Below are 22,740 nucleotides of genomic sequence, written 5' to 3'. Positions count from 1 at the left end.
TGGTCCCTGACAAGTATACTGCATATATCTGAACCTGATGATATCAAACATGTAGGGGTTGTATAACTAAAATCTCACTTTTCGTTCATGTATACTTGAAGTATAACTTCTCAAACAAATGCATCATGGCCTACAGCATGGAATCTATTTGGTGTGGCATGAACAGAACACCTCCTCCGAGATGGTGCCATACCATTCCCTCTTGCATCCTATCATTTATCTTGTGACCTTAAAAGCTAAAACATCGTTCTCAGAAGGGCTCAAAATTCATCTTCCAACATTTCAAATTTGCTTGCAATATATTGAAAGGCTCTACCATGAAACTTGTCTGGCTGACATACTCTGCCAAGTAATGAGTTGTTTTTGTATTATGAGATTAAACGCGTGAAATGAAGTCGGTGTACCACATTTTTATTCCTGACACATCCTCCAGATTCAGTAGTGGGTATGTAGAACACGACTTGTATGTGATGATCGAATCATGCCCTAGCAGTAGTATTGAATCGCATGCAGCTATTATAGGCTGCCGCATGCAATTCACTCTCGAGTGATGGATACAGCTAGCTGGCCCGACAAATTGTAATTGATGAAACTGAATATAAAACTTCATGTAGCTATCAAGATTGAGTACACTCTGAGATTGCAGTACTTTTGGCGAACCAATTTAGATGGTAATTTGCATTTCAGTCGATACCTAACTGGAACTGTGATATCAGTGTTATTTAACACATTTTTTACACATCACGTCTCCATTCCAGAGTAAAATTTGACAGTTTCTGCAGGTATGAGAACTATGATTTGCCTTTAACATGCGTGTGACAGGCAAAATCCTATAGAATTCAAAAGATATGCCATGTGACAAACTGCAAGTGTTGTATGTTGTAAAACACTATTTGTTTAACAATATGGTAGACAGGTATCATTCAAGAATCATATGACATAGCTATGTTACTAATCATGACTGTTTTCACGGCCATACACATAAATTGTGTGAAATATGTATTATCTCTGACCCTTTATAGAATATTTAATTCAGATAGAAATGTACAGGCTTACATGGAGAAACAAAAACATGCAATTAGAGCAATTATGCTTCCCACACAGTACCAGACAGAACCAAAAGATTGAATGATTTTAACCTCTAAATGCTCATCATACAGAAAGAGAGAGAGGGGGGAAAAAATAAAGGATAGTAAAGATATCACAAAGCCATACAAAAAAAGAAAGAAAGAAAGAAAGAAAGGACTTGGGCAGACAATCATGCTTTGGTTAAGAAGCCATACAATCTCCCTGAGGTCACAATTTTACAGCAATTACCAGTACAGAGTAATTGCACACTTAAAGTGATGATTTCAAGGTGAGTTACGTTAACAATTTGGTTAATTAAATACATATAAGTATGTATTTCTGGACAACAGATAAGAAAATATGTGGACGGAATATCAGTAATAATTAGACTGATACAGCACACACAGCTATCACACATATGTGGCTGTTTGTGCAGTTTTGGAAGGGAGTTTTTCCTCTCTTTCTGTCTGTCTGTTTATCTGTCTGTCTGTCTCTCTCTCTCTCTCTCTCTCTCTCTGTTTTTTTTCCCTTTTGTTTGCTGCACCTGGATAGAGCATCTTGCAAATATTTGAAGTAGCTACATGAACAATTTGAACAATTCAACACTAGGCAGCTCCTTGGCAATTCTATCTATCCAGGTCAAATAAACAAACTTGGATCAATCAAGCATACTGTATTTGGCAGTGCATATATTGTACCTCACACACAAGATACTGTAAGGTGTAAGGACATTCTGCAATGACATGTCCATCTGCATAGTACAGATGTTTGATTTGCAAATTAAAATCCAATTATTCATTCCATATTTAATATTTTTGGAATAAGAATTATTCTGTTTTAATCATTTGTCCAACAGGAAGAATAAACAAGCTTAAGAGTAAAAGTTTTTCATATAAGGTTAAAAAAAAAGCTAATTTTCTTTCTGTTAATAAAAAAAAAGAGAAATCAATACATTCCTGTTTGACACACATCAAATGCTTGAGTGTTGCCATTGAATTCATGTCAGAATTGATAAAAACTTCGCTTCAGAAATTTATATGCAACTCATGCTCAGTCATTTACTTTCAATATCTATATTTGCTATAGGTAATATGATCTGAACTCTCTTGCTTCCAGAGAAAATCTACAAGCTTTCTACAATCATGTTTGTCCTTTCACAGAAACTCTAAATGGCTAGTAGCCTCTTGACATATACTTGTATCATCACAATCCACAACCATTAAAAAAAAGAAGAAGAAAGTGCATATCCTGTTGGCATGACAGAGTGAGTCATGCCTAATTGCACTTCACTTTAAAAAAAGAACAAAATCACTTTCAAGACTGATCAGAAACAATAAGAAAAGGTGTAATGACTGTCTAGACATTTACCCAACAGAGTTTCAGAAGTATGGTATCTAAACTTTCATGCATGCACTTTGTACCTGCTCCAACTTCCTCTTGAGACTTGTGACCTCTTTGGGATTGGAGAAAGTGATGTCGAGGCCCGGTGAAAGGGCGTAGACGAAGAGAACACCCTGCTCCTTAGCTGCTGTGATTAGGCTGGTGAGTTGTTCTGTAGAGAAAAAAAAGACAAAATGCTGAAATGGAGACTAATCATTGAGTGAAGGGGAGGGAGATACATTGCAATGTTGAGCTTCTATTCTAACACATCAAAATGTCTACATGCCATACCAGGGAAAATATTCAAAGTGACCATAATTGTCAAATCATCTATTAATTTATAATTCCCCCTTACATTCCATTATATAGTGGTCTTATTTCATTACAGGGAATCCATCGAGGCACAAATTCTCCATGGCGTATATTTATCTCTTGCATGTTTGGGGTTTAAGCAGATCCCTAGATGCACAAAGGCCTTCTCATCAATAGACCAGTTTGCGGTCAGCAATGTTTCAAATGACCTCAAATTTTAAACAATCCAAAAAAGAAAACAGTTGTAAATCTTGATACCACCTACTTACATAATCCAACATGCATTTTTGTTAATAGGCTCCCTTAAAAGTTTAGGATATTCTTTCACTGCAACATAGAGAACACATTCAGGCACTGTCCATGACACTGTTTGTTACAACTCGGTGTGTCATTATGTCACAAAATATAACTTTGACCTGGCCTATTAAAAAAAAAAAAAAACAGTGGCTGTTCTGCATACATAAAGTAGGCTACTACATAACACCAAAAGAACAACGAAATTGTGAACAGATCGCATTTTCAATCACCTGCTTCTTCAACGGAATAGAGGTCCCTCCAGTAGGCCCTGTGCTTGCAGTCATCCTTGGGGGCGTACATGTACATGTTGAGACCTAGACGGTTCATAAGGCAAAAAAGGTCCTTCCTCTGCTCTGGAGTCCATGGTCTCCCATAGAAACCTGTGTGACCAAACACAGACACATAACAAATAAAAAAATAAAAATAAAACAAGTCAATGGAAGTGGCAATATTTACATGTGCATCTATAGCCTTTATAGATACAGAGGTCAAGGCACTGTACACCTTCTACCTTCAATGTATGTGGCACCCACAGTTTGAATACAATGTAGTTTTTCCATTCTTCTGAGCAAATGTAATGTACAATACATAATCCTTATGTAACAAGTGAATCTGCATCACAATTGTTCAAGGAAGCCCTGGATTTTACGATGCATCATTATAGAACTGTTCTTCAAAATGTTCTTCAAATAAGTCATAAAGACAAAAATTCTCAAAAAAGATATCTACTTATATGCAACACATATCAACTTTGATATGTCAAGTATTTCTGATTACAGTACCTTTAAAACTTACAACTGTACCACTCACCCAAAGAGATTATGAACTAAATATTAGCAATATTTAGTACACTGTATTAACTAAAAGATCAATAAAAAGTGAGTGAAGAAAAGTCCATCACACATCACACAACATGGCATTTGAATGTCAATACGTCATCTACTGTACATTTTGTATCGAGTTAATTTAATGTAGCCCCTACAGAACAATCTACAAGGTACATGTTTAGCTGGTTTTGGTTACATGATTGTGATAACACTTGCATAGTACCAATTTTAACACAGTACCAATATTGCAAGAATATCTTACATGTTTATAAATCCATGCATGAATCTGCTCATACAAATAACTTTATACAATGCCATCACCATCAATACATTCATTATGTATCCTCCAAAACAAAACAAAACACACTTACAAAGCAAAATACTAGATATAATTTTCCTTTGATAATCATATTCCTATTGAAGCGCACAACCAATATGGCATTTTACAGTACAATGAACATGTACAATGCACTGAAGCACATCATGATGGTCATACATGTATCTTCTTCACTACTTTCTATCTGAAGATTTCTTTAAAACTGAGACAGATAATTTGGTTTGTACATCATGAGAGGCTTTATCAGAAAAAATATTTTTAGCCAGTGTTTTCTCTCCAGCTGGTTTTCAAGAATGGCACTATAAATTCCCACTATCAGTACTGTCACAGCATTTGTGCCTAGACTGCTGATCATCCTGGGAGCACTGTGGCACAATGGATAAAACTCCTGACTTTCAATCAGACAACCCAGGTTCGAATTCAGTCCAGAGCCTCCATCCTTGGACAAGAGGTTTTTACCCACATTATATGTCCCTCTCAACCAAGGTGTAAAAATGGGTACCTGGCAATGCTACAATCTGTAGGGTAATGAAAATGGCAGGGCCCTCTTGACAGAACAGTGTCAACACTGAAGAGGCTACCCTGGACAAAGAAGACCAAATCATTATCCTTGGGCAAGGTATCTTGCTAAAGGGATAAAGAGGATAATTAAAGTGAGATTTCATGGAAATATTGAGCAGTTTGTTGTTATTCTCATGCAACTGCACTACAATAGTACAGAGATCACACCTACACAATGTATTACAATATTCTGCAGAAAATGCCCTGAATGCAATCAAGTTGAAGTGGCTAACTGCACCACGGGAAATGTACATTGTACACATGTACCAAGGTAAGAGAAGCCTAGACAATGACACTGAATAAGTGTCCAGTGAAAAAGGGAACACTGGATGAGCAAGGTGAGCTTGAAATGATGGTATTGATAATAATAATAATGATGATGATGATTATTATTATTATTAGTAGTAGTAGTATCAGTATAATTATCATCATCATTATCATTATCATTCAAATGATAAGAGTAATAATAGTAATGATGATAATTACTATTATGATATTGATCATGATATAGTTAGCTATAATAAAAACAAACATATTATAGCAATCACCTATCATCATCTCATATCACTGTCATCATCATTATCATTGATGTCACCACCTAAATTACTACATTACTGACTACAGTATGCCTACAATTTCTACAAACTAATTCTGTTGCTGTTGTTTAGGTTCAATATTCATTTAGGGAACCTGAAGCACAATCAGGATATAATACACTCCCACAAAATAGATTGTTACTGTGTGAGATTAACCCCAGGCTCAAATATTATACAAATGTATTTTGCAGATACTCTTACAAAATTGCACATTCCACTCAAATGTCTATCAAACCTAACACATCTATATGAAAGACAAACTGCATACTGGTTTCTTTGAAAACTGCCATATGGGCACAGTGAAGACATATAGTTTACAAGGTTTATGTAGGTACAAAGTGTATGTACATGTAATATGAACATACACGTATATACACATACAATGTACCACGGTACATTGATACATGTATAGCACACACACATCACAGACACAAATACACACTGGTACACACACATACACACAGATGTACTTGCAAAATTCACAAACATATTCAGGTTCATTCTGAAATCGGAAGCTTGTCGATATGCTATCACTCGACACGTGATATTCTTGTCTTAGGCATGACTCAGAGCAGAGTTGACTGCTGATCATTTGCAGATTCCACTACACGCAGCCTAGTGTCTGGGGTAACAGCTAGGGGGAAATTGGAGAATCAAAGTGTGACACTACTGACCCTCCTTACCAAGTACGAGGCAGTCTACACCACAACTTGAAATGCACTGTTAGCACACTCGTTACACTTTGCATACTGTGCACAGATTATTGTCACAGCAAGCATGTGTGTACTACATCTGACTAGTCATGAGCGTATGCATCCAAGCCAGATACATGTAGTCTCCTTTCAGTGCATCAACATTATTTTTTTTTCTTTTTTAAGTTTTTCTAGTAAAGTATATGTACATAGACAGGGAAGTACAAGCATTCATAAGCATAATTTCTGCATACCCCAGGTATTTTGCAAGCACCATAACAGCTACTTTCAAGAGATGAAAATGCCTTTATAGTATGCAGTGTTTTCATATGATATGGGACTGTTCACCTGTGCCAAAACATAATGTTATTTTTTAACTTGTCAAGTGTGGTCTTGGAATGCCCTTTGATCATTCAATATTCCCACACACAACATCAGTAAACATTAAGCACAGTGTGTACACCTCCCAGGCTATTGCATAGATAGTGCAAGTACATGTATGTTTTCCCCGTAACTGGATGCAAAGGCTATTTCTGAGGCAGGTCTATGAAATAATTAGGAGGAAAATTTAATCATGATAGCAAAAGCATTGGCTACTATTCAGAGTTTCCATATTCACTTCCCTATTGCCTTGCATGATGATACAGCTTGCGTGTAATACTGCAGAGGTTCAGATTCCTCTGTTTGCTGATATCATACAGCCTCAATTTTCTGTGGATTCCTCTGCTATTTTTCTCGAACCCTGAGACTGCGCATTGCACAATTCATTAACTTCTCATAGCTTGTCTTTTTGCATGAACAAGCACTTCGTTTGTGAACAAACAACATTTCTACATTTGTGTACTTGCTGTCATCACAACGAAATCAACTCTTCATACAGCACAATATCTGTTTGAAATAACTGAAGCGGCACAAATTGCTCTGCAATTTGGGCCCTGTTAAATAAAAGTTGAGATCAAACATATTACAAAAGAGAAAATCAAACATAAGTATCTGAATACTCAATTCTCTTGGCTGATACCTGACTTGTGATTTTCTGACTTACAGCTATGTTTGATTGCATCAATGGTTTATTTCCTTACATGATTGAGCTGTAATACCAGGAAGTCCTCTTATTTTCTGTTTTGTGCCAGGGTGTTCATTGCATGCACACCTTGCATAGCATGACTGGAATGTGTTTGTTTGGGGTGCAAATAGGATTTTCTTAACCCCTTTACTAACAGAGACTACATTCTCAAAAGGTACATGTACTTCGAATCTTGTAGTTTTTGTACAAAAATAACTCCAGCCACCTGCACATAATCCTGACAGGTACAGTATCAGTAGTTGATGTTTTTTGTCCGTTACTATGCAGTAATTCATATGCACACAATGTGGTACATTATGAAGACACATGCATGACAGCATTCGAAGAAGCTCCTTGAAAATTGTGACTAATTGTATCTCTAGTACTGCGCTTCTCATTGATTTTTGTATATGAGCCAAAATAAGACTGCTGAAAATTGTTTAACATTACAACTGTTTGAACATGTACATATTTTGAGTGTACAGAAACAACAATCCTGGCAGTACTGGTGAGTTTAGCCAACATGCATCACAACCTTATAAAACACCTAGTATCTATTATGTATTACTACATAAAGAACCTCACAAACATGTGACCTTTGCAGCTGTTGTGAGATATTCACACCATGAAGACATTGCCATCATTCAAATGATTCTGTTCTACATGTACATGTCCTTCTGTTTGCCCGTCAATCTTCAGAGCTATTCCTTTATTAAACAAGTGGACAATTTTTGTGGTGTGAGTGTTTTCACACATTTTGCACAATGTGATACTAATGCATATATACAAGCATAATAGAATCGGATACTTACATCATGACGGACCACTCAACACAAAAACTGAAGCATCTGAATCAAGATTCTTAGTATTTACAAGACTCAAAATGTTTGTATTACAACGAATACAAGGTATTTTGTTGATACGTTTTTGTTTTGCGAGTAGAATGAGCTACAAGGTTTACATATGGGGGGGGCACAAGTCTAAATAATGTACATGTAGTAGGCTAGTGGACACAATGATAGTTCAACTTTTGTTGTTCATTGCAGTGATTTTTGCGATAAAACCAACCTCGAATTACAGACTGTACAGTTTACAAGTTCCCAAGTGAGTTTGGTTGGGCTAGGCCTATATCCTTATGTTGTCAAGTCTTGAGGCAAATTCCTCTTTACCTCATAGAGTTGAAGACACTGCCAATAGGGCCTACTGTATGTCATGAAAAAAAGATGAGCAGAATAAGGAGCCCCCCTCATGAGCGGATTTCCCGGACTGACCTGTGTGTGTAAATATGAGCCCTCTAGCTAACGTTTAATAAATAGCCATATTTCTAGAGCTAACTGTTGTTAGATCCAATAAACCTTTTACAGTATATAACCCCACTTTATTCCACAAAGGCATATTTGGTCTGGTCACATTATCATTACCACTGTCATTAGACATTACGACAGGACAGGTGGCCACTGACATATTATAGAGCTAGTCACTGTCCATGTCCTAATATATACCGGATAGTCCTAATCTAAACATGGTGGTATAAATTCAATTGACAATGAATTGTTTCATTGTTAGCATGCCGCTGCTCCTTTGATCCTCTCACACTCATTCCACTTACCCTCCACTACGCCGCATAAAAAGTCTGCTGAGAACATTGTCCGAGGACGTGGACAAATCTGACCTCGTCACTCTTGTCTCGTGCTCGTCTGGATGTTGAACGAAATGTTTTGCAAAACAGCACTCAAACGTTCAGTCTCGTTTCTACACCTCCACAACAACCTACTAGTATCGCTGTCAAATCAAGGAGTCCATTCTTATTGGCTTGCGAAATTCACTAGAATCTGTATGGTGTTGTATTCTTGTGCTAGTTACTCTGAAGCATTTAGGTACACCTACAAATCATGGGTTACTTTGGCAAGCTCAGAAAATTTGATGTTAACATCTGACCAGCTAGAATTTGTGTAGCTTGAAATCGTTCAGGACATGTTTTCCGATTTCACTGGCAGTAGTATCATCACCGTCCGAGATTCCATGAGCATGCAGTCAATTCGCTGTTTACACTACACTGGCTATGATATGTCGCTACAATACATGCCGTACACACAGGTTGTACGTATAGATACGTAGTACGAATTTTACTGCGCATGCAGATCACAACCCGTTTTGTGTGTATGTTCAGTGATACGCAGCCACGTAAATGTAGAGAGACACCATTAGCGTTGCATTCGAAGAACGGCTCGATCGTGCGTTGTGTGCAATCTTCGTTAGGCATTTGTGTTGTGTGCAGGAAGGCTCGGCAAATTTTGCGCACTGCCGAACATCACAGAACTGGATGGAACTAGCATACTGCAGATTACAATGCGATGTACAGTACCTGTACTCCGCTAGAATGGATGAACCATAGGGGAGGTCGTGGTAACACCTCCCAGGAGCAGGGTACATTGTAGTTGGGTCCGTTTTTGGAGATACTTTTCTCTCATAAGACACACTTATGAGAAATGGATTTGAAAGTTGAAGGTCTCATATATATATACATTGTAGCTAGTTACATACGAGCGACTTTGGTCATTCTGAGATTTATTTTGTAAAACTTTTTATTGGATATAAGCCAACAGGTAAACAAACAATTATTTACAATAATACAGAAGGTGCACACATAATGTCAGTATCAGCAAGGTCAACATATCACATGGTAAATAAACAAAGCATTAATTATACAGAAGGTTCAACTGTCAATATCTTGTAGGAATTGGGTGTTATTTATAAACTTATCAAATGTTACAGTATATCATCTAACAAACGGAGCATATATGGAGTTGGATTGTCCATTTATGGTTCGGTAACTTGTCTTTCTTTTCTGTTTTTCTCTTTTCATTATTTTGTTTGATTTTTACAAAAACCAGAAATGTCTCAAAAGTTGGATGGCGATCTTCTGAGATTTATTTTATTTATTTATTTATTTTTTGTTTTGTTTTTGTGATGACTCCTTCATGAAACGGACCCCATGTGGTGTATAACGCCTATACATTCCTGTGTGCGAGTCCGGGGATGGTTAATCATCCACCTTATAAAGGAGGGAAAAAAAGGAACCCAAAGTCATATCTCGTAGGAAGCATTAAATTTACAGAAAAGCTCAGCAGTGAACATATTCTTTGTTGCGAATATGAAACGTCGACTTGAGTAGCCCAGATACTGACGCTGACAGTATTGAGACGGATCATCAGGCAGCGATGGTGATTTGAACACATGATTTGTAATATAATTATGTATTCTAATGATGGGGATGTTTGATGATGAAATGAATAAAACATAAACAGAAGAACTATATACACGCGTTTCTCACAAGAATTTTCACAGTTTCCTCCACCAGACACTTTCGCTGTTACTGGAGCGAAGTCACTACTCCCAGAAATTTTGTGACAGCAGAGAGACCTGCTCGACTATATATACACGCACAGCTATAAGCAGTACATGTTATTTCCATTTATAGATCTGGTAATAAAGTAAACTATGTGAAGGTGCGTAAAAGATAATCAGCCTCGTAGGGCCCTTTATCAGCCAGTTTCCCCATGGTATATTGAACTATAGTAAAGTTCGGTCGATCGGATTAATTTGCTGGGCCTTAGTCCTATACCTTTTCTTTACAGAGCCCAGTGTCCTGCGGTGACCAATATCTTTATAATCTTAAATTTTGGGGGGAGTCCAATTCATAATCCCAAACTTTTTTTTTTTTTTTGGAGGCCGGTTGTGTTCGATGTTACCAACGGATACCCATGGATGTTAACTCAACGCAGACTCTAAGCCTCTGCAGTCAGTTGATTTTGATAATGATGATGCAAGTTTTTATATAGCGCATTTCAGACTTGAAAATAATCTTATACGCTTTACAACTAAATTACAACATAATAGAATATCTTAAAAGATACAATACCACTCGTTACTCTGCAATACTAGTAATCATTTTACATATACCCCGACGCCACGCGTCATTTGCTCCTGCGACAATTTGCTCCCTGGTCATATTTTCTCCAAGGCCCGAGAGGGTTTACTGAGTGTGATAGGGTTTTAGCAGGGAGGTGGAAGCGATCTTTCAACATGTTCAATGTGTTGTGGGTAGAATTTATGTTTGGCTTATTGCCTAGATATTTCGGGTGCAAGTCACGAGACCAACGCCCGCGAGTCATACAGCCCACGAGTTATACACCCCGCGAGTCATACAGCCCACGAGTTATACACCCCACAAGTCATACAGCCCACGAGTTATACACTCCCACGAGTCATACAGCCCATGAGATCGACACTAAGCAAACAAAGCCTACGAGACCGACGCATTCATTTAAACCCCTTGTTGTATATCTGTCGAACTCGTGGGCTGTTTTTACCTATATAGTGTCGAACTCGTGGGCTGTTTTTACCTATAGTGTCGAACTCATGGGCTTTATTTGCCTAGTGTCGAACTCGTGGGCTGCATGACTCGTGGGCTGTATGACTCTTGGGTGTCCGTCTTGTGCCGACCCCGATATTTCATAGGAACAGGAGCAATTGTCATGAAACCACCCCGACAAGGTTAATGCAACCGGGCAAAATACCATATAGACGGTTTCACTGGTTCTTGAGCGTTAACTACTACAAAATTGTAGTATACAAAATACTTTGCTGTGAGAGTTTCAGTGGTATGGGCAGCTAGAGGTGACTCCACACAGGAATACCAACCTCTGATCCCTGCTCCAAACTAATTATTCACTGAGGGGCGCAACCCCGAAGTGAATATTTATTTTGGAGGCACCAAGGCCTGTAGTTTTAACCAGCAACCCGAAATTAGGCAGAACTTTTTGCTTGTTTTATATTTTGGATCAAAAAATTAAACAAAAGAAGGGAAAATGGGGGAAAATGCGAGGCAAGAAGTCATGTGGTGGATGCGATGTTGTTAGTTTGGAGCAGGGATCAGAGGTTGGTATCCCTGTGTGGAGTCACCTCTAGCTGCCCATACCACTGAAACTCTCACAGCAAAGTATTTTGTATACTGGTAGTTAACGCTCAAGAACCAGTGAAACCGTCTATATGGTATTTTGCCCGGTTGCATTAACCTTGTCGGGGTGGTTTCATGACAATTCCTCCTGTTCCTATGAAATATCGGGGTCATCCCACAAGACGGACACCAGCGCACCATGTCAGAATTGCTTGATGATGCATGTCACAATAGACCTATTTGTTAGAAATTGCTACATTTCACAGATTGACGGTACGAAGCAGTGCGCAATGTCAAAATTGCTTTGTGGCGTCACATCTTATACCTGGTTAGAAGTTGTTACATATCACAAAGGGACCGTGCGAGGCAGTGCGCGATGTCAGAATTGCTTTGTGATGTCACAATTGTTTTGTTAAATTTATTGTTACATTATTTTCACAAAGTGACAGTACGACGCAGTGCACGATGTCAGAATTGCTTTGTGATGTCACAATTGTTTTGTTAGAAATTGTTACATTTCACAAAGTGACTGTACAAAGCTGCGCACAATTTTGGAATTGCTTTATTTGTAATGTCATTTTGCAAATACATGTATGTACATGTAGTATACTATTTGCAAAAAAAAAAAAAAAAATTAATGTTGTCATAGAAGTGACGTCATTTTGCAAATAGTACTCATAGTACTTCATAGAGTGTCAAACATGCCAACATTCTGACATAAACACTTATTGGGTCTAGGGCAATTACCCCCTGGGCAATTACCCCGGACCCTTCCCCTGGCCCTAATCCTAATCCTAACCCTAATCTTATTCTAACCTTACCATTAACCAGTATTAGCCGGGGGGGGGGGGGGGGGGGGTAATTGCCCTCTGGGGGTAATTGCCCGGATACGTCACTCTGTTTTATGTAACATTTTTTAACAAACAATTGTGACATCACAAAGCAATTCTGACATTGCGCACTGCTCGTACGGTCACTCTGTGAAATGTATCAATTTCTAACAACACGATTGTGACGTCATAAAAACAATTCTGACATTACGCATTGCTTCGCACCGCGCGTAGCGCTTGTCAAAATAAATGTAACTTTTGTTTACAAACATCACAAGTAGTTCTGACATCGCGCGCTGCTACACTTCACAACATCGCATCCACCATACGACTTCTCATTTTGCATTTCCCCCTTCTTTTGTTTAAATTTTTTATCCAAAACATAAAACAAATATACTTTGCCTAATTTCGAGTTTCTTGTTCAAACTATAGGCCTCGGTGCCTCCAAAAGAACTACAGTGTATTCACTTCAGGGCTGCGCCCCTCAGTGAATAGTTCCTTTGGTGTCACCTCTGCCCATAGTTTTAACAAGAAACCCTCAATGCAAAATATATTTGTATACTAGTAGATGAAATATCTATAAACACGTGAAGCTATTAACCAGTCACTAGAGGATAATTTTTTGATCCAAAAAAATGTACCCCCTAGTACTAGTATAACCGCGTTTTCTGTGGGCTTTGGTGGCGCTGTTCACTGTTATGCATGCTGCGCTCCAAAGTGAACGGGTAATCCCCGTTGATCCCGCCCGTTCGGTTCAAAACAAGGGGACTTGGAACGTGACTGGCCTGTGAGGCTGCTATTTTTGCCTAGTTGCGCCTGCCTGTAAGTTCCTTAATCATACTATCTGGGCTCCTCGCTGCTGCTGATTCCTCATACGTGGACATCACAACTCAGCTTGACTCAAGACGAGGTTACAAATCCGAGTTTCACAGTTTGAAATTTCGATTCCCCTGCGTGCATGCCATGATGCCATAGTCGTGACCCGCGACCCCCGGCCGGATGCCCGGGTCGTTCATCATGATCATGTCTATCATCATGGCATGGTGCACGTGCAATGACAATGTTGCCGAATTTCCCGTCGCACTGACTGGTGGGACTGATTCTGCTATTGCGAAATGAAATGTAAGTGTATCGGATATCGGCTAGCTAGACGAGGATACCGAAAGTGTGAAAGATGAGTCAAGGGTCTCTGACGTCCAGTCTTGCCCGTCTGAATGGACTCTTTGCTGTGGTAAAACCAGCAGGAATTACTTCAGCCAATGTGGTGGACAGATTGAAGACAGTTCTTCTCAGAGATATTCGGTATCGTGAAGAACATGGAGAACAGTTTCTATATGGGGAGTCCAGAGAGAACGTTGTTGAAGCCAGAGAAAAAGGTGGCGAAAAAGGAGAAAAAGGCGGGACACCTCGGGTTTGAACACTGATGTGCCCCCCCCCCCCCATTCATTTTATCTCAAAATTGCTTGGTCTGTGTAATGTAGGACTAGTAATAATAGTAAATTTATAGGTAAATTTATAATTATGTGTATTTAATGATTGTTTTCTGTGTCTGACACAGTTATAAACTACTGTAAAAGTGGAAATTTTCGCGCATTTCGCGCAACCAGAAACTAGCGCGAAAATAAAAGCACGCGAATATTTTTGCTTGTCGTATGTTCCTGTGCGTCATGTCTCGATTCCGCAGAATTAAAAACACACGAAACTCTTCTAACCCGGCCAAGCGCAAAAAATTAGTCACGCGAAAATATCCACTTTTACAGTAATATGATAGTGCTGCATTGATTGACGATATTCATAGCCGGTGCTACGTTTTCAAAAGGGGGGGGGGGCACTTCTAATTTTCATCAGCTAAAAAGCCCCCCCCCCCCCCCCCAAAAAAAAAAAAAAAAAAAAAAAAGGCCTTCAGTGCAACTTCTGGTGCCACTGGTGTTTCTTCAGCTGACAGGCAAAAAAAAAGAAAAAAAGGTCATCAGTGCAAAAACAAAGGCCTTGTTATACTGCACTCACTTCAGGGTTTCATTCTGCTCTTGGCACTTCCAGGATAAAAAAAAAGAAAGGGGGGGGGGCAGCAAGTGATGGTGACACCCTACATGTATATATTCCCAATGTATGGTGCAAAAAGTGGGGGGGGGGGCAGCCCACCCCCATACCACATTACTTGTTTCTGTTTTATTATTATTATTTTAAGAGAATTGGGATATGTAATGACAAATGCGAGGACGGATTTACTTTCACACCAGTTCCAAACACACAGTGACTCTACTCTCCCTTCCCCCACCGTTCCTTTCACTTTCTTCATTTCTTCTCCCTTCAGATTCTTATCAGGACTTTCCACACAATGCTGAACCACAAACCTCACCTCGTGTATACATATTCTCACCACCATGCAGTCATTCAAAGATTGCATAATAACTGATTATATTTTAAAACTTTGAATGTCAGTTGAATGGGTTGGATATTACATTTTACCTGTACTGTTAGTGTGTGCAGAAGTCCATTCATGTGGTCACTTAACACTCCAGGGATTTTTTGTTTTGTTTTTGTGCAAAACTGCTACTGTTCTAGTAGAATCTACATGTTCAAAGTTGGCCACTTGAATTTGAGATGTACTGCACTGACCCGATCCTCGCACGTAAGCCATTTGAGAATTGTGTGAGTGTGTGTGTGTGTGTGCTTGTGTGTGCATTGCTGTTGCTTCTAGTTCAATGATGCAGTCATCATATGCTATGTGAATGGGCCAGTTACCTGCAACATTTATTTTTCACTCAAATATCTTCCCCTTTTTACTGTTAATCTCCACTCACAGGCTGTTTGTTACAGTAGACCTTAAGAAGGAAAACCAAATCTTAGTCCATTTTTTGTTTGATTGGATTAAAACAGGTGGCTCCCCAAACTGTGCAATGTATGAAACTGGAAGGACAAACAAGAAATGTTACAAGCTGCCAAAGATGGGACATGGTGGTACCCTTGATATGCACGCCACTGGGGTGCTTGTGGTTGGCATTGGAAAGGGCACTAAGCAGCTGGCATCATACCTTCAAGGTGGAAAGGTAGGAATGGGTTTATTGAATCCAGACTTAAAGGCATAATTTACCATCTGCAGATAAAACAAAAACCCAGCATTACTGCTTTAAAATAGTTCTAAAATGTGAGTTAGGGATAGAAACAACCACTGTAAAAAAGAATTGAGTCGGTAAAATTGATGTTAAGTATTGTTGAATATACGAAATGTGATTGTTATAATAAAAATGTTTCCAGACTAAACCGTATACAGTTACAGTTTAATTGAGAAAAATACATACAGTGTATTTATCTCTTTATATTTCAGGCTTTATCACGAAAATTTTATATAATAGGATGTTTTGTGGTACAACAGACCTACACATATGCATTAAATGTCATATCTTGAAATTTTTTTTCAAATTACTGTTCCCAAAGGTAAACAGGACCTTTAAACAGTCACCCTTTCTTTCTCAGAGATATCTCCTGTATATATATATATATATATATATATATATATACACACACACACATTCTTTCCAATCCATTATCTTTGGTTTGATGGGTTGCCAGCTACACAGTAGCTCATTCATATGTCAACCTTTATAGGAGGACTTGACCTTTTAAAAAGGCGGGTGGGACACATGTTTTATTTCTGATAGTCAACATTGTATATTGTCATCCCCTCTATTAAGAGGCAAAGTTCTCCTTCCCTGAGGAAAGCAGATCAAGTGGAAGGTCTTTCTTGGAAGAATGCTATAACCCACCTCACTAAGAGCAAAGAGCAGGGCTGAAAGACCCTGTATAGTGGTCTTTTTTCCTGATGCTTTTGGATGTATTTAAGTGCACCTGTTTCATGGTATATCAACTCTTGTAAGGTAACCCCAAGATGACCAGTACCAATTATAGTAATGGGAGTAAATAATATCATGTCTTCATACAGTGCACTCCTGTTGAAACAAAAATCTCATTCCAACAAAGAAAATATTCAGGTTCCAAAATTACGATCTAGCTTGTATATGTGTACATATACTATATATATATATATATATATATATATATATATATATATGTTTTAATGTTCAGCTATAACAAAATCTCGATGTAACAAAAGAAAACAACTTAATAGGGAAGACAATATTTTCTTTCCTTTTTTTTTTAAAGAGCTTGCTACCTCTTGGTATGTGTAATACTGTATGCACACTGATTTTTATGATTCACCTATTTGAGAATAGTGGAAAAACATGTTGCAGGATGTAGGATATCTTGAGGCAAAATAAAAAAAGATTTAAAATCATGATATTATTTGTACATACGTACATATATATTCGCATTAATAGAGAAACATTGATAAACGTGTTTTTGCTTACGGAACTTCAAGTCACGTAACATGCCATAAGGCTACCAAAGATGAGTTAATCAAAGGCAATAAGTACATTGGATGATATTTGAGTAATACATATGTAGCAGTAATGTTCTAGATTGATAGTAATATCCTTGACTCATGTCTTAAGCTGATATAGTTGAATTCTTTGCTTAGAAATGTCCACAATTTCAATTTCAGACGTATGTGGCCCATGGCTGTTTGGGAAATGCTACAGACACCATGGATGCTTCAGGAGAAGTTACAGAGTCTCAGAGTTTGGTGAGTAATCTACTTGGCATTGAACTCCATGTGCTTCTCATGCATAAAATGTCACATATTCAATAAATCTGTCAGTCAAATCATGTTTGAGAAGACATAGAATATCTCTCCATTATTGCTGTAGTTTGGCATGAATAATATTTGTTACAGAAAATATTTCAAGAGACATTGCAAACAGGCTTTTTGTCTACAGACAGTGAATGCTCGCTCAAAAAAGCCATCATAATTCTGGATGAATATGAGTTTAATAAATATGAGGAAATTATAGTGCATGTACTGTATACATCTCTGTTTCTGCATAGTTGAATATCCTTTGTCTTTCTTCCTTTTGAGTGTCATTTGCAATCAAACTCATTTTGTCATAATAGGCTCTTGCTGAAGACACCGTTTTTGAAGTGAATGTAATATTCTGACGCAGTATAGGTCTGCTGGCATAATAAGTTTACTTTTGACTGTTCAATTTGTTTGTGTTCACCCAGGTCATATTTCTGAATCTGATTTCAAGGGGGCTTTGAATAACTTTGTTGGGAACATCATGCAAGCACCTCCACTGTAAGTATTGAGTGTGTTTATTTGCAGCAATCTACGTCTTCTTTTTCACAGTAATAAGCTGCTCCATCAAAATTCAGACAAATGGATTACTGTAAAAGTGGTTTCTTTCGCGTACAGATACTTTCGCGGTTTCCATCGGTGCCGACTTTTTTGCGTGTGTTTAAATTCGCGATCGGCAAAATCTGTGAATTCACAGTCTGCAAAATCTGTGAATTCACAATCGGCAAAAACTGTTTTATTTTGCACATGAAAATCCAAACTATAATCTAATTATTCTTTTATTCATTAAATAGAAATTAAACTAAATGCAGGCTTACCTGAAATCCTGTCTCTCGAGTACTTTATAACGTGCTTGCTGTGTGTGTGTTGACCATCAATACACTCAATGCGCGGAATCTTTGTGCATGCATGTGCGCAATAGCTTTGTAACAAGCGGCGAGTTCAAAACATTTCCTTGCGTGGTTAATTTCGCGTGACTTTTCAAAACATTTTCTCGTGATGTTAAATTCGCGGTTCAACCTCAAAGCGCAAAAAGCGCGAAAATAAAACCACCACGAAAGAAACCACTTTTACAGTAGTAGGAAGTTCACTGAAATGTATAGACTAGATCCTTACCAAGTTTTTATAGATCTACAGTATATGTCACAAAATGTACTTTTTTGTGTGTTGATTTCATTCCAAAATAAGACATGTAGTGGAAAATTGTGTGCATGATTTTTATAGCTGTAATAACAGGACATTCTTGATATTTTCTGTTTTGAACATCAGTAATTTCATGTCATGTCTTATCAAAGAAACATTCCTTTATCAATTGTGCTGAAAAGATGTCTGCAATGTCATATATGAAAACTAATATCTGAGAAGAATCTCTATTATACTTATAAAATACAAAAGAGAAGTCACATGTAACCACAGTGCCTACTTTGATTGGCTCATAGAGTACACTGTCGTTTAGAACACTAAAATTTATAAGGTCACAACTCTGTCGTCATTGTTGAATATACACACCATATCGCATGAAATGATAACATTGAAACAGTCAAGACTATGTCATCATTTGTCCAACTTTGCTAGTACTTTTTTACCTGTGCTTTTGGATTTTGAATACAATGTTTCTTCCTTCAAACCTTGTTCACTTTGGGGGAAATTCTACATTGTATATGGCTGTGTTGATTGAATCATCATTAGTTTGTAATGTCGTTGTGGATCCAGGTACTCCGCCCTGAAAGTGCAGGGGGAGAGGATGTCTGATCTGGTGAAGAGGGGTGTGAAGGTTGCACCAAAGCCAGAGAGACCTGTGCAAGTTTACAGTCTTCGATGCCTGACGTTCAATCCCCCAGATTTTACAATTGGTTAGTCTAATTGAGATCTGGCAACTGAAACTTTACCACTTCATACTTTGCTACATTATACAATCCACACCTTGGAGTAAGTGTAACTTCAAGAATTTCAGTTAAAAACAATGGAAGATTTGTATCAGTTCAAAGAATTAAAAATTTTGGCTGTCAGCATTGCCTCCAGCTGTATGCCAACAGACACAAAAGTTTAAGTGTTTTATAATGTGTCTGTGTGCTTGCCTCTTGATAACTGTTTCAATAAGTACAGGTATTCATGCAGTTTTTAATAATCCTGTCCATAGAAATTGATGAATATGCATTGTTATAGGCTTAGTATTGGGTTTTTTTTTCTTTTTCTTTTTTCATTGACATTTGGGCATGATATAATGGCAATGAAAAGATGTATTGCTGAGAGTTTCTCTTCAAGTTCTTATGAATTATGCAGCATGCAGTAAATACATGTATTGATATCACATACAGTTTAGAACTTAGATGATTACTTTATCTATGAAGGCACTTGTAGAATGACCTTATACTCTTTGAATTTACTTATTCTCTTCATACTGACTGTGGGTTAAGGTGTAAGGAATTGAAACAATTTTCTGCTTTGTTTTGCTTTGCCATGTTTTCTGCCAAAAAAGATGTTATTGTTATGAATGATCAACTCCAGAGACATAATGTAATTCCATGTTAGATGACTCACCCATTCATTTCTACTACACCCATAATGTTTTCCTTCTGGTAGACTGTTTACTCCAATCGTCTGTGATCCAGTGCTTCTATATTTAACCAATATGGAAAACTTAAGAAAGTACATTTGTAAGTATAACATTTCCAGACATAATTGTCAAGTACTTTAAATGCTATTACCCCCTCCCTCCTGTAGCACTAGCACACAAATGCACACTCACACACACAAACATACACATACAATGTAAATAATGTACAGGATCCAAACATTGCCATTACGGTACCACTTCTATGATTTGTATCTTATTTTCTCTGAAAGAGGTCAACTGTGGAGGTGGCTTCTACGTCAGAAAGCTCATACATGACCTTGGGAAAAGTGAGTATTCCTCAAATCTCCCCTTCAATGAACGTACAATGCACTCCCATTATCACAAACACGGTTATATCAAAATTCACGTTATAATCAAATAAAGATTCAGGTCCCCAAATTATCATCTGTATATTATCTTCATGTGCTTTTCTGTTTGGTTACGTTTAAATTTTATTGTACTGTATAAAAAATGTCCAGAAGACTTCATTATAATGGGAGTGTGCTGTAATTACCACAGACTAATATTCATGTGTATATACCAAGGTGTGATCTATGTAACTTTTTTTTAAATTTTTTTAATGGGATGCTAGGTATTGATATTCAGAGATATGGTAATGATAATGCAACAGTTTTATTTTTGCCATGTGTACAGGGGAACCTTGTTATAACGAGCTGCTTGGAACCACTTTAGTTTCCTCTTTATATAATAGGAATAAAAGGAATGAGCCCTGCAAAATTACCTTTTTATATCTGGCATCTTTCTGTATCCTACCTTGTTATGTCAAGGTTCCAAAATGTCAACTTAGAATTCATAGTGCCATCACTCTCTGAATGTAGACAAATTTACATAAGTGGATTTCCTGTCAGCAGAACATTCAGATATATGTTACATTGTACGTATAACACTTTTACGCAGTCTTTTAAATGGCCATAACATGCAGAAATTATGATTGGTTGATAACAATCATCTTTTGGTCAGTGATAAACTTGACATTTGAATAATCTGAAGAGTTCTTTTTTGCTTTTATTTAATGGTTTTCCCCTTGCTACATTATACTTCATCAAGACACATTGAAATAAAAACTACATGTATCAGTGTTGATGACCAGTGAAATACCACAAGATGTTCTGGGAACTGTGTATTTACGTGAATACATGTACAGTGATGTCAAATTCTTCTGGGTAATTGAATCATTTCAAAGATCATTCAGAAAGAAGCTGTTTTTGTTTTTGTTTTAATTTTTTATGATAGACTTTAATTGTAGCTTTAATTCCTCTATTTGACAGTTAAGAAAAAATAAAATACATGTACATGTGAACAGTACTACTGTAAAAGTGGATATTTTCGTGCAACTAATTTTTCGCATTCAGCCGGGTAAGAAGAGTTTCATGTGTTTTTAATTCCGCAGAATCAAGACATCAAGTACTGGAACATATGGCAAGCAAAAATATTCGCGTGCTTTTATTTTCGCGCTAGTTTCTGGTTGTGCGAAATGCGCGAAAATTTCAACACGAAGAAAATTTCCACTTTTACAGTATTGCAAATGTCTCTTCTGGTGAAGAAACTTCCATGTGAACATGCAATGATTCATTTTTGTAATTCATGTAGTAATGTTAATTCATGACTTCACACAATTTTGTTCTTGTATGTTGAGAGCAGGTCTAGGCTCGTGCGCCCATATGACGGCCCTGTGCAGAACCAAGCAAGGATACTTCACGCTGGACAAGCACGCCTTGCCGGAAGACAGGTGGACACTCCAGGACATCCTACAAGCAGTGGAAGAATTCCAGGAGGATGTTGGCAGATGACAGTAGCAAAGAGTTTGACAATCCAAGAAACGAACTTCCTTCTTTAAGCATTGTACACTTGGCTCACTGGATGATGTATGAACTCAGTGCATCACTGTTGGGTGTCAGAACAATTCTTGTAGACTGTAGGCCACATTCCTGTTCTCATTCCCCCCCCCCCCCCCCCCCCCCCCCCCCCCCCCCCCATCGTAGGGACTCGAGTGGCACTTGACACAAACTACAGAGTCTCTTTCATTTGTGGACTGGAAATTTGCAAAGTCATAGTGCAATGAATTAATTATGCATGTATTTTTTTTTTAAATGCCTGTCCTACATTGCCTGTCCTACATCTTAAAAATAAGATATTTGGTGTTTGCAAAATGTAGACATCTGTTTAGATGCTCAACATGACCCATTCCTGATGTGACCTTGCTGATTACATACAATGGATTTGTTATTCATCAGCAAACTTCTACAAATTGATGATTAAGTGAAAACTTAGAATAAAGAAGTTTGTTATACCAAAATATCTGATGAAACAAACTTTACTTTGGTCTCGGTGGAACAAAATCCTGTACTGGTACTTTTTACTTTCCTTTAAAGGAAACCAAAACCCAAAGAGCAATGTGGATTGAATGAAAGCAGCAACATTATTAGAACACATCAGAGAAAGTTTGAGGAAAACCGGACAATCAATGCAAAAGTTATGAA

At 37.7% G+C, this 22,740-nt stretch overlaps 2 protein-coding genes across 2 annotated transcripts in view; one reads left to right on the top strand and one right to left on the bottom strand.

Annotated features, from left to right (window-relative positions):
* Positions 1-9,114, bottom strand: part of LOC139724388 (protein O-GlcNAcase-like) — a 38,669-nt gene extending 29,555 nt beyond the window's left edge. Inside the window, exons 1-3 of the mRNA XM_071635532.1 lie at positions 8,746-9,114; positions 3,288-3,437; positions 2,490-2,620 (exon numbers count right to left, since the gene is read on the bottom strand). Of these exons, the coding sequence (XP_071491633.1) occupies positions 2,490-2,620; positions 3,288-3,437; positions 8,746-8,782 (318 nt within the window). The 5' untranslated portion in view covers positions 8,783-9,114. The remainder of the gene's footprint in view (positions 1-2,489; positions 2,621-3,287; positions 3,438-8,745) is intronic.
* Positions 9,115-13,708: 4,594 nt separating this feature from the next.
* On the top strand, positions 13,709-22,050 carry LOC139724401 (pseudouridylate synthase TRUB1-like). Its single transcript, XM_071635546.1, has 7 exons — positions 13,709-14,302; positions 15,807-15,976; positions 17,491-17,575; positions 18,051-18,123; positions 19,336-19,475; positions 20,470-20,526; positions 21,902-22,050. Exons 1-7 carry the CDS (start codon positions 14,101-14,103, stop codon positions 22,048-22,050), a joined length of 876 nt encoding a protein of 291 aa, XP_071491647.1. The 5' UTR covers positions 13,709-14,100.
* The last annotated feature ends 690 nt before the right edge of the window (positions 22,051-22,740 follow it).

Source organism: Diadema antillarum, unplaced genomic scaffold, assembly GCF_040938485.1.
Source record: "Diadema antillarum isolate AM-2024a unplaced genomic scaffold, OU_Dant_1.0 scf00000212, whole genome shotgun sequence".
NCBI classification, from domain to species: domain Eukaryota; kingdom Metazoa; phylum Echinodermata; class Echinoidea; order Diadematoida; family Diadematidae; genus Diadema; species Diadema antillarum.
This window is presented reverse-complemented; position numbering and strand designations above follow the sequence as displayed.

Excerpts from the sequence above, each read along its gene's own strand:
- LOC139724401 (XM_071635546.1), top strand. The coding sequence starts at position 14,101 with ATGAGTCAAGGGTCTCTGACGTCCAGTCTTGCCCGTCTGAATGGACTC. Across the intron at positions 14,303-15,806 it reads TGTTGAAGCCAGAGAAAAAG|GTGGCTCCCCAAACTGTGCA; the intron begins GTGGCGAAAAAG and ends GGATTAAAACAG. Across the intron at positions 18,124-19,335 it reads ATCATGCAAGCACCTCCACT|GTACTCCGCCCTGAAAGTGC; the intron begins GTAAGTATTGAG and ends TTGTGGATCCAG.